The sequence below is a fragment of the Cotesia glomerata genome, linkage group LG8 (genome assembly GCF_020080835.1).
Source record: "Cotesia glomerata isolate CgM1 linkage group LG8, MPM_Cglom_v2.3, whole genome shotgun sequence".
NCBI classification, from domain to species: Eukaryota; Metazoa; Arthropoda; class Insecta; order Hymenoptera; family Braconidae; genus Cotesia; species Cotesia glomerata.
The window spans coordinates 6,718,620-6,732,143 of record NC_058165.1 but is presented as its reverse complement, the minus strand read 5'-3'; the positions used below and the strand labels follow the sequence as shown (position 1 = coordinate 6,732,143).

Sequence of the window (13,524 nt, the reverse complement as noted above, 5' to 3'; positions counted from 1 at the left end):
CTTTTTCTTCTGCGTAGACTTTAAAAATTCTAATTTCACAACAAATTAAATAAAAAGTCTCATAAAATACCAACTACTGCCTCCAGCGGTGACATAACATTCTATTATTTAAAGTAAAAACGCAAGATCAATATGATAGCAAATATTATACGGATGTGAACTTTCCACACATCCCAAGTCTGTCAAAGTTTCATTTCTCGGCAATGAGGATTCACTATACGTACGGAGAAAGTCGAGTCGCTGACACATCGGCGATATTTTTTTAGCAAATACAATAAATAAAATGGGAAATAAAGTGACATTTTTTATTTGTTATTCGTTATTTTTTTTTTTTTTTTTTTTTTTTTTTTTTTTGGTGATATGCTCCGACGCTCTACGGGAGTGCATTTGAGTGTATATGCGTTGTGTCACCTCTTAGGTCACGCTATATCCTTACTTTTCCGGTAAGTTATAGCGGCGATTGCTGATAAATTCTGCGTTGGCATTAAATCGATTGAGAAAGTAGAGGGAGCGTGCAACCATAAAACTTGGGGAAATTTACCACGGTTTACAATAATAATACGTGGGAGTAATTACTGGATTAAAATATTTCAATTTATGTTTAACATTTATATATAAATCTGTGGAGTTTTCAATCTTTGTTCGGTTTTAATTAATTAACTGCACTTAATTGAGATGAAATTTTTCAGTGCAGAAAATACTCCGATTTAAATTCAGGCAAAATTCTACTAATTTTTAATAATAATATAATCATATATTCAGACAAATACCAATTACTAATACTAATCACTAAATAAAATAAAATTTAAAAGATAAAACAAAGCAATATCTTCCACTAAAAATTCTTTTTTTCTTCCTCAATTTAACCTCAAAAATTTTCCACTCAGTACAGTGTAAGCGACTATCCAAAATAGTTATAAAGTTGTAAATATAATTGTCAATTAATCTATTAATTTATCAAAAAAAAAAAATTAAATGAAAAATTTGATTACTGTTTAAATATTTCGGCTCTGTCTTTCAATACAAATTTTATAAATTTTTTTGGTAGTTTGGAAACATAAATCTTCTGAGAGGTGAATAAGCTTTTAAGAAAATTAAATATAATCATTTCAATTTAATAATTATTTATTCTGATAATTAATCTTAACAATTTATTAAGGTAATTGCTATGGTATAATATTGTCAAAAAATTAGAGATTATAAGCGCCGCAAAAGTATATGAGCTTGTAACTAAGTAATCCATAACTTTTATGCAAGACTGTACCCGTGGAGACGCAACCCATACAATTATTTCTGTCCAACTTCGCAGATATATACATTTTCATAGATTGTTGAACTTTAATCGGTTATTTATAAATAATTAGACGGTCAAAAATTTTTTTTTATTTTTTTTCAAACTTACAACAAATACATTAAACTGTCAGTTTTGTATAAGTTTCTGACAGTTAGTTTTTTTTTTATAACTACACGGACAAAAGAAAACTCGAAAAATTACAGTATATAATTCAACGTGGCGCTTCGTGATGAAAACTGGAAAAATTACAGTTTCAGATTGTAATTACTACAGATTTTATAAGAATTACATTGTAGAATGTAATATTTATGTTGCAAGCTCTGAATATTAAATTAAAAAATTGGATTTAGAAAAATGTTATTTCAAACTGTAATTTTTCTAGTTTTGATTACGACGGGACTGATTTTATATTTTATACTGTAATTTTTCGAAATTTCTTTTTTCCGTGTAAGAAACCGGTACACTGTAAAAAATTTGCGGAGTGAATGAAGAGTGAATGATTTTTAATTGATTCACTCCCAGCGGGAGTGATATTTACTGCGAGAAGGAGTTAATTTTTATTAATAATAAATTCACTCCGCATTTACTCCCAAAATAAATGAATTTAGAAATAAATAAATTTTTGTAAAGAAAATATTTTTATAAACCCTTTTTATATTTAATTATTAAAAATTTAATTTATTATTTGAATAACATTTCATTTTAATTATTATTATAATGTTTTTATTTATTTTTTTTATAAATTAATTATAATTAAAAATTTTCAAAAAAAAATATGTAGATATATATATACTAGCGGATCCGACAGACGTTGTCATGTACACACGTCTTAAATTTAGAAATTTTAGGAATGCGCTTGTATAGTTAAAAACATCATTAGTTAACAATATGCAATGGGCATTCTTCAATAATTAACATTTCCGTAAATATAAGCCCATTCGGATTTTATACTCATCAATAGCTTTCATTTGAGTACCCACATGCATTTTTGATATATTTTATATATTTATATATTTCACAAATACCATATAAGGTAAAAGCCCCAATAGATGATCATGTACCAGTATATGATCACTCCGTGTATTTGTATACCTATATTTGTGAATATAGATATACAAATACATGGAGTGATCATATACTAGTACGTGATCATCTATTGGGGCTTTTACCTTATATAAAATATATAAAAAATGTTATGTGGGTACTCAAATGAAAAAACTCGATGAGTGCAACATCGGGATGAGCTTATATCTTTCAAAACTTCAATAATTAAGAAATGACATTGTATCTTGTCAACTAATGATACTTTTAAAGATATAAGTTCATCCCGATGTTGCACTCATCAAGACCTTTCATTTGAGTACCCACATCAATTTTTCATATATTTTATATATTTATAGATATTATATATATGTATATATGAAAAATATATCAAAAATTCATGTGGGTACTCAAATGAAAGCTCTTGATGAGTGTAACATCGGAATGAGCTTATATCGTTAAAAACATCATTAGTTAACAAAATACATTATCATTCGTTAATTATTAACATTTTCATAAATATAAGTCCATTATGATTTTATACTCATCGAGACCTTTCATTTGAGTAGCCACATGAATTTTTTCATACATCTTATATATATGATATTTATAAAATATATGAAAAGTGCATGTGGGTAGTCAAGGTCAACAACAATTTATAAATAAAAAATCTATTAAATAAACATTTTCTCGTGGACTGAATTGTGAATCTAAACCATTCTGGAATCCACCGGAAGACACAAAAAATTTCATTAAAATCGGTCCAGCCGTTTAGGAGGAGTTCAGTGACAAACACACGCACAGAAGAAATATATATATATATATATATATAAAGATTAATAATTTTGAGGTTTTTTTTATAGAACGAAAATTCATCCTTATTTTATTTATTTTAAAAACTCCGAACGCGGATGTTTTTCGGAGTGAAATTCGAAATCACTCTGAAATCACTCCGCAAGTAAAAACTCCGGATTCATTCCCTACGCGGAGTGATTAATTACTTCACTCCGGAACTCCGAGTGATGGGAGTGAAATGGGAGTGAAATTCACTCCCGATTCACTCCGGATTTTTTACAGTGTACAGAACTGCAGAGAGCGTATGTAATCAATGTTAAATAGCAATTTTAATTAAATTCATCTCGGGTTACAGGTGGTCAATTTTAAGGGTAATTGTATCATCATGTCCTTAATAACTATACAAAAATTTAGAATTTTCTGACGGTATGCCTTTACCATGACAACTAACTTAAAAAACCGACCATCCATTTTTACGACAGTTGAATTGTAAAGTTCATTAACACGTCTTGTATAATTTGCTCTATAGTATTCTCTTAAATTAATTTTTTTTTTTTTTTTTTCAGTCTATCAACACTTATTTTTCAACAGCAAAATTTATAATTAAAAAAATTGAAATTTGAATCAATGAATAATTTGGAGAGAGTGAACTTTGGATGTTTAATTTTGTTTCCGTGTTATGTGAAATTGAAATATATGCTAGGGTGGATTGTCAGTCGCGTATTGCTGGGGATAAGACACAAGAAATAGCAAGTTATTACGAGAGCATTAACATATTTAAGTTTTCATCCTTGTATATGTTAAGCATCTCTAGAGAGTAGCTGAGTGAAGAACGAAATCGTTCAAAATTGTATACATTTCCAAGTTAAATTCACCCTCACATTGTTATTATTAATTTTTTCAGCTACTTGTTCATTCGTTAATATTTCATTAACTTGCTCACAGAGTTATACTTGCTCGAGTTAAATGTATATATACTTAATGCCTAAAACTACAGACTACAGAATCTAGTGTATGGGGTAGGGAGTTGAGGGTGTACAGTGTAGAGAAATATGCCGGGAGAATGAGAAAAAATAAAGACAGAATGAAGAGTGTCGTGAAAATTTTATGACACGTACGTGCTTTTTATGTTACTTAAAAAAAGAAGAATGAAAAACAAAAAAATTGAAACAGAACAATTGACTTTCGCAGTCACTTTACTCAGGAAATTCAGAACTGTTTTTGTTCTATTTTTGATAAACTTGCTTTTGCTATCATTTCGCTTTGAAATATTCACCAGTTATGGTGATGAAAATTATTTATAACTCATCGAAATATTCATTTTTTGCTGCTGGAAAATTATTTACAGAGCTTGCAATTTATTGGTTACTATGGATCTTCATCTATAAAATAAAAATACATGAGTCTTTGAAGTGAGTCAATAGACGAAACTCGAAAAAAACAGGCCACAATTTATCATTGGTTAAAATTAAAGCACTCACTATTTAAATTCCTTGTTTTTAAAAAATATTTGAACCAGAAGAAATATGGTTGGTTCAAATAATTATTTCAAACAGAATCGGTCGGTTAGATTTTTTTTTTTATAAGTAAAATCAATACAGATCAGTGGAATGTGGTCTAAATAATGCAAAATTTCTCAGTAGTTTGGTTTCTCAGTAGTAGATGGATACGTCCTCCCGCTTGGAAAGAAATCTTATCAGAGTATATATAAGGAGCAAAACTTTTTTCTATCAGCAAAGTACTTAATTGAAGAACTATTTTTCATGAATATTGATTTTAGAAATGGTTAAAATTAATTTTAAATTTAATTTGTTTAATAGCAGGCTATCGAAATACCTATTCAATATATTTTAGTTTAAGAGCGGTTTATAGTTGATTTTCAAACGTGTTTTTCTCATGTATGTGATAAAATTTCGAAAAAAAACGCTTCGCTCTTCGATAGATAATTTAATTATCTATCGAAGAGCGAAGCGCTTTTTTGGAAAATTTTCATTTATTTATGCATAAAATGCGTTTTAAGATTCCATTTGTTGTACAAGTATGACAGAAATACTTTCGTTTGTCCGATAGAGGGCGAGATAGAGAAAAAATGTAAACCCTTCTTAAAGAGTGTTGCCTTGGCAATAAAAATATGATATTCAATAGAAATTTTGAAACATAAGTAATTCGGTTTTCAAAAAGACAATTACAAATCTTAGAATTTTTGGTGAATTAAATCACTAAAAACTTATAAAAATATGATATTTAACAAAAATTTTTAAATATAATTATTATCGTTTTTCAAAACAACTATAAATTTAAATAGCGCACTACGCGCCCGCCTTAATTTTAACTAGTGATTAATCGTGGCCCGACTTTTGTGAGTTTCGAACGATGACTTTCAAGACTTTTATGTCTTTTTATTTGAATGATTAAGAAATAAATTAGAGAATTTTTAGTAATCAATTCTCTAAAAGTTGATAAGAATATTCGAAATTTTGGGAGAATTCAATATTTCCCGATTTTTATTAATATTTGAAAGTATTAAGAGAATAATTTGGTATAAAATCACTAGATATCAATGAATGATATCTCTATAAAGTGGAATTAGTTTTTTCTTTTTATTGGAAATTAGTTTTTGGTTTCACAGCTAAGTGGCTACGCTCTCCCGCTTGTAGAATAATCTTACCAGAGTATATAAGGACCAAACCTTTTTCGAATCAATATAATACATTATTAAATGACTATTTACAACGAATTTCGTTATTTGACATTAAAAAATTGGATGTGAAATCAGCTTTGGTAATCATTATCAAAATTTGGCGCCCATAAGTAGATTTAACGAAATCTAAGAAGCTTTTATCACACAAGACGGTGAATATTTTTCTTGAATAAAGTATAATTCATGATTTTCTATCTACAACAAACTTGAAAATCATACCGCAAAATTAATTAATTTTATGACTTTTAATTCATCTTTTTTCTTCAATAAAAATAACTTTTTTCTCTCGAACGATAGTAGCCAAACTCAAAATTGATCGACAATGAACTTTAGCACAACAATTGATTGTCAAACTATCAATAGACAGAGCGTAAGTGAAAACAGAGGGTGTAATTTAAATAGTTTCCAGTATAGCACCGTCTGCCGTAACCAAGAGTTAATAACCTACACAAGTAATTGCCAGCAGACGTTGCAAAGTTCACCGGTTGTCTCGATAATATCCCGGTTAATATCGCGTAAATAGCAACGTGCACCGTATACCTGCGTAATTAATATACCAATGAGTTAATTAACTAACTCGCGCATTTAAGGTTCAAATTACTCTATAAAGTTGTATCCGTTAATTTACAGCCCCTCCTATATCTATTATTATTATCATCATTATGTTTACTATTATTATGGCCAAGACGTACCGGCTGTAGGTAATTCAGCTCTAATGACTCTGAATTATTATTCAGTCCTATGATTTGTTATTATAGTGTTTGGAATTATTATAAAAATAAATCACAATAAAATTATTAATGTCTTACCATTCGTCTCGTGGATCCGGTAGAGATCGATGGACTGATATCAGGTCGCTCACGTACTGATTAAATGCATTATTCATCCATCCATCATCCACGAGTTTCTTTACCTCGGCAGTGAGGTTCGTTGGAAGAACAACTGGGCGACCCATTTCACCTGGATCTTGCTCTTTAGGAGCAGCCAGCACTCCCGCCCCTGTAACAAATATTAATATTCATTATTTGTGTAATTAATCTTACATATAGGTGGGTGATTCTCTTTTCCCGATAAAAGTATAATAGTAACGAAGATTGTTAGAACTTATTTTATTTATGGTTTTATGAATTTATTAGAAAGTGTAAAAGACTTTATCGGTTGATGGATAGGTTTAATTATTATTTTGATTTTCTTGTAAATCTAGATTTGTAAGTTTTTTTTCTATTTCAGTCAGAGTATTAATGAAATAATTTTTTTAAATAATAATAATAACAATAATAATTACAAGCACCCTGCAGTAACGATGTGACTGCCGAGATTTACGGATTGTGAATAAGAAAACTTTAGCTTAATGATTTTTTTTATATTTATAATCACATTATACATAGTTTAAGAACTTTTAAAATAAATTTAGAAAATAATAGTGCTGTCACGAGATCAATTATAAATAATTTAATAATCAATTATGTCGGAACAAATTTACAGAACCAACAAACTATTGAAAACTTCTTCAAAAACTTGACATAAAAAATTGGCTTTCGCTAAATAATATATAAAGCCGTGAAAAGGCACTATTTCTTATCAAGACTTTTCTGATGATACAAAATTTACCTATAAAAATTTCTTTTTAATTAATATTATGTCCATCAAAAAATTGTCCTTACTTTCTTAACTATTTAAATCATAAATGATGACTATCGTCGAAAAAATATCAAGCTCAATTTACGATAAAGATATACCTGTTACTAAATTTTTCTTAGTCTCGTAATTATATAAATCAATTTTTAACATATAATTACATTGACAAGTACAAATTGTAAAGTGTAACTTTTTCAGTAACTGAAAAAATAATTCAGACAGCCCAGACCAGGACTCGAACCTGGATCTTTTGGTTACGTTCAGTTACTGAAAAAGTTACACTGAGTAAAAATTACATCTTTCTCTAACAATAATTGTCGATAAACGAATTTAAATTGTGAATTTCACCTAAATTTTCTCTGATGGTATGAGACCTCATACCGATAAAATATTATGGTGAAGAAGTAATAATCAAAAATTAGTCATTCTTCAAGAATTTGGATCGGGAGTATTCGGCTTAGAATAATAATAATAACTATCTATCTTTATTATTATTATTTTTAATTAATTAATTATAAATAAGATAAATTACCTTGCTCGGGACCAGATGGTTGATTAATCTCAACTCTGTTAACGGGTGGAGCGGTCTCTTGTTTAACAACAGGAACTAAATCATTTGCGATTTGCGGTGCAGCAACCCCCGATGGCGCTAAACCCTGGACATCCGGTGCCGTTCTGTCTTCGGTGTAAAGTAGAAAACAAATAGTCAGCCAAACAGTAGTACCCAGTACCGCCGCTTTAAGCCATAATGACCGTCGCCGTGGAAATGCCGCCATTATTATTATTACGTTATCTCTTATTTTCTTATTTCTTTTATCACTTTTAAAGAAATTTTCCTCCTTTTTATATCGAGCAAAATTACGTCTTCTTTTTAATCTTCTTTCTCAATGTTGATATTTTTATTTTTACCTGTATAATTTCGCCGGCGTCGGCAATTTTTCTACTAATTCCCAAGTAAAGCCGGACGCTCGGCGTTACCTCAGCAACATTTTGTCTCAGTTATTTTATTCTTTTCCGTCACTCAAAACGACTTAAGCTTTTCTTCACCGTGAGAACTCCCAATTTTTATTTATTTTTTTTTTTTTCACCACTCCTGTATAATTGTCTGCTGCCGTTTGATTGTTTTTATCCAATTTGATATCTACTTAAATTAATACGATGAATTTTTTATTACAATCAAGCATTTTACTTTCCAAAAGATATGTCGAAGTATCACCAAATAATTAATTCACCCTCTTTATTTATTTATTTTTTTCTTAACTTTTCAATCCTACAAAACTTTATGGCACTTTTTACTTATAATACGGCAGATTTATGTCCCGGAGAGTAATAAAAGAGCGCCAAATAAATTTATTTCTAAAGAAGTGCTGGTTAATGCGATATGTCGAAATTGATATGGAAAGTTTTTTATTTATCGAGTAAAAGGCGATAATTTACTATTCTACGCGTTCGTATCCAGTTAGCTTCTTTTGAGCATGATCTGTAACAAAAAAATTTAACCAATTAAAAACAAAATTTATTAATTTTTTTTTTAAATCAATCTTTTTATTTTTATCACTTTATTAATGGTTGTATAAATCATTTGTAAAATGCTCTATATCTCTTAAACGAGGCACTTTATCGCAATAACAAAAGAGACCTTTCTTGTAGGAAATTAAATTTCTTTCAAAATTGCCTTTTAGTTTTCGTGTAACTTTACTCAATTTCCCAAAAAATGCAAAAAATAAAAAATCTTGTTAATATTTGCCTACACAGAAAAAAAAATTTCTTGACTGGAGAGCAAAATTTTTGGCTCAAGAGAATTTTCGGGTGCCAGAAAGAAGACCGAAGTTGTGTTGGCCGAAGTAAAAATTTTTCTTGAAATTTTATTCTTGGGGGAAGTAATTTTTTCTTAATTCAAATTATCATAAATACTTGATACAATAAATTTTTATATTTGATCAAGATTTTTAGACCGGATAGCTCAAATGGTAGAGTAGCCGACATGTCTTCGGAAGGTTCTGGGTTCGAATCCCAGTCCGAGCTATCTAATAATTTTTTCTCGCATATTTTATAAACTCACATTAAGATAATCCTCTCCACATTCCTTTCTCAATCTTTTCCTACCAATATCCTGTTACGTGAATGTGAAACGCTTCACGTAATAATTACCGTAACTCCTATTCTTTCCCGCTTCACAGCATTATTTATATTTGTAAAAAATGCTTGCCGTAAGATGGACGGTGTGGCTTAATGTATATAGAATAAGCGAAAGGAAATTTAGTATAGACCGGATAGCTCAAATGGTAGAGTAGCCGACATGTCTTCGGAAGGTTCTGGGTTCGAATCCCAGTCCGAGCTATCTAATAATTTTTAGGGAAACAGCGCCCTACTTCAGCTGAGAGAAAAATTTTCTCACCTTGAGAAAATTTCTTTCTTGAATATTTGATACCCATTTTATATTATTTTAGCGTGCAATTATACATATTGAATGAAAAAAATGATTTAATATTATTTGATCTTCCCATTTGACATGTTAGTCAATAATAATATTAATGAAAATCTATTATCGAGATATTTAATTTTTTGGAGCAAAAGAGAAATTTTCTCAAGACACGAAAATTTACTTCTCTCAAAAACTAAATTTTTTGGAACAAGGGGCTAAATTTTTTCAAAACAAGATTTTCTTGACTTAAATAAATTTTCTTGGATCAAGATACGTATTTCTTAAATCAAGAGAATTAATTTTGTTGGAATAGTGAAATGTCTTGTGTCAAAAAAAAATTTTTTTTCCGCTCAAGAAAATAATTAGGAAGAAAAATATTTTCTTGGCTCAAGTGAACCTTTTTTTCTGTGTAATTTTTTTGCTTTCTTAATATTTGTAAAATTTATTTCTGAAATGCTCTATATCTCTCAAACGAGGAACTTTATTGCTTTAACACAAAGAACTTTTTTTGTAGAAAATTAAATTTCCTTCAAAATATCTCTTCACAGTTTTCCTGTAACCAACCATTTCCGTAAAAAATGCAAAGAATAAAAAAAAATAACTTTTCCTCAAGATTATAACTCTAAAACATGTTACAGATTAAATTTTTTTGTACCTAGTGTTTTTCCTTCATAAATTCCTTTAGAACATTATCACCAATCCTCTGAATATTCAGCATACATAAAAACACAATTAAAAAAAAAATTCCTACAGTAATTTCACTAACGATACTTATTATCAAACCTCAAATTACTAAGCACAGAAAAAAGTCCGATTAATTATTTTTCTCTGGTATTTATTTATAATTCTAAAATAATAAAAGCTTATACTTTTATCAGAGGTCACGAATTGTAATTTAACAAACACGTGGTTGGAAGAATGCGAATATACTTAGCTCCCATTAATGTTTCGCATATGGTTACTGTACTCATGCAATTCGTATATATTCTCTCTCTCTCTCTCTCTCTCTCTCTCTCTCTCTCTCTCTCTCTCTCTCTCTCTATATATATATATATATATATATATATATATATATATATATGTATAATTTTGAATTTTGAATTCGGCCAAATTTTGAATTTTCACCGGAAATGCCCAAACTAAGCTTCTGTTAAAAAATTCTATGAAAATCAAATACATCGTCTCACACCAAAATATCTCAGGAAATGCCCAAACGCAGCCCCTGTTAAAAGCGGAACTCAAAATTCCAATTTTAAAAGGTTCTCCACGGAAGTTACATTTTGGCACACCCTAATATATATATATATATATATATATATATATATATATATATATATATATATATATATAGAGAGAGAGAGAGAGAGAGAGAGAGAGAGAGAGAGAGAGAGAGAGAGAGAGAGAGAGAGAGAGAGAGAGAGAGAATATATACGATATATATATATATATATATATGTATGTATATAAATTTAACGGGTATAGTGTACTTGAAAATATGATAGCTGTTTTATGCAGAACAACATAACAGCAAGTAGGAAAATATGGATATGCATATGTATAAGTATGAATGTGGTTTGCACAAAATTATATATACATATATATGAATATATATATGCTTTTTCCCAGCACGATTAAAGCCCTCTACTTCTACTTAACTTCACTTTACTTCTATTCCTCTGTTCCTAGTTGCACACACTCACAGATAAATACAAACATATGAATAGTACATTTGTACTCCATATGGTCTCTCTACAGTTTCGTGTCTTGTTTTCCTCAAGATACAACACTCGGGTTTAATTGCATACGTAGCATAGCATTAATACGCAGCATAATAGTACGAATGCGACTAATGTTTTAAGAACAATGCGTGAGTTTGTAATTATTCACTTGCGTGCTCAGCTAATTATAAATACCTTAAATACTTGATGAAAAATTAAAGCGTTGATTTGAGTTTTTAATTATTAGTGAGAGAAATTCGTTCTGTTTATTCTGTTCGTTTTTAAATTTTTAATTGCCTGGTTACTCGCGGAGAGTAAACAAAAGTTTTAAGCAGGACGGGGTACTTATACTTGTTCGGAGAAAATACTGTATTTTTCTTTCAACTTTGTCGGATTTATTTAAATATCAAGTTCTGAGGCAAACTGACATTATTTATTGGAGGAATAAAACTTTGTTCATGAAACAAATTTTTTTTATTGCTAGAGAAAATTCGAAGATTTTTAATTTAATTGATGAATATAAGTTACTTTAAAGAGGAAAAATTTTAAGTAGGTTTGATAAGATCTTTAGAAGTTAGTTCTTGGTTTCACCGCTAGATGACATACGGCTCTCGCTTCCGGAAAAATCTTACCAGAGTATAAAGGCGGCACAAAAAAAACGATTTTTTTTCTCCGGGTTTATTGTAAATATATGTTAGTTTACAATGTTTCAAGAGCCCTCGATGAAAAATAACTCGATAAAAAATTGTTTTGGAGCTCGCTCAAGATTTTTTAAACTTTCTAAGTAAAGTAGTTAAAATGTTCTTTCTTAACTTGTCCATAATAATGTTCAACGTATTTTAAATTTTGTTTCTATTAAGTTGACACACTTAACAATATCAATAAACCACCAAAAAAATAATTAAAAGTCTTAGAAGACAACAATTACTACTGTACTTTTAATTTCAAGATATTTATCCGGCATCTGAAAAAAGTTTGAAAAGTCTTTAGCAACTTCTATAAATAAAATTTTTGACTTTTAATTTCTAGAATTTACATCATTTTAAACCTTCGAAATAATAGACTAAGGATAAAAAATATGAGAAGAAAAAAAATTCAATTTTTGACATAAATTTTTAAAAATCGTGAACGACCCTTACAAATATTTTGACCGGTCTTAAAGAAGACTGTAAAAATAATAATGATTGGTTTTTTTTTTCACCAACCAATTATAAATATTGATTTTATTATATTTGAAGTAAATTGAATTCAACTCTATTGATAAATATGACGTTTTTCGATTAAAAAAAAAAAAAAAAAAAGAAAAGCAAGTTACGATTGGTTGCATGGATTACTTTTTTGTAATTTTCGTGAAAAAATGTGTCTAAATCCTCCATGCATGATCTATATCAACAAACAAATCCCGTTGATTTTAACACAATATTTATAACTGGGCAAACAGCCATAAATGAAATTTCTGCGCTCAAATAAACATTAATTGACGAAAATAAATCTTGGAGTCCGACATAGATGATGTGCTTTGACGAATGGATTTCACTATTGAGTTCGAGCTGAATAGGACACGCTTGTGCAGATCACGTGTATTAATCGTCCTCCTCTGCAGTTTTATCCCGCGAAAGGCGTATACAGCGATATCTATACCTATGTGCAAGAAAGGATAGGTGTGGAAATATATATCTAGAATATTATCGATAGCATCGCGGGCTATATCAAAACCGTGCTCGTCATGGAACCCGAACACGTATCCCTTCATCGAGTATATACTGTATCCTATATACTATATCGAATAGCCTATCTCTCGTTCGTTCATTCGTTCATTCGTGTCTACTCGATTTCCCCGGCGAGAAATGAAACTGTGCCAAAATTCCTCCATTTCGTTTTATATTTTTCCAATGATATACTTTTTTCACGG

At 29.3% G+C, this 13,524-nt stretch overlaps 1 protein-coding gene across 8 annotated transcripts in view; it reads right to left on the bottom strand.

The window, feature by feature from the left end:
* Nucleotides 1-13,524, bottom strand: part of LOC123270893 (putative polypeptide N-acetylgalactosaminyltransferase 9) — a 263,471-nt gene that overhangs the window by 56,691 nt on the left and 193,256 nt on the right. For 7 of the 8 annotated variants that reach the window (XM_044737052.1, XM_044737053.1, XM_044737045.1 and 4 more), the window contains 2 exons: nucleotides 8,002-8,949; nucleotides 6,641-6,830 (listed from right to left, as the gene is read on the bottom strand). In XM_044737052.1, the coding sequence (XP_044592987.1) occupies nucleotides 6,641-6,830; nucleotides 8,002-8,245 (434 nt within the window). In that variant the 5' untranslated portion in view covers nucleotides 8,246-8,949. Of the gene's footprint in view, nucleotides 1-6,640; nucleotides 6,831-8,001; nucleotides 8,950-10,549; nucleotides 10,666-13,524 lie in introns of those variants that run through there. The other variant, XM_044737050.1, reaches the window with a different exon arrangement.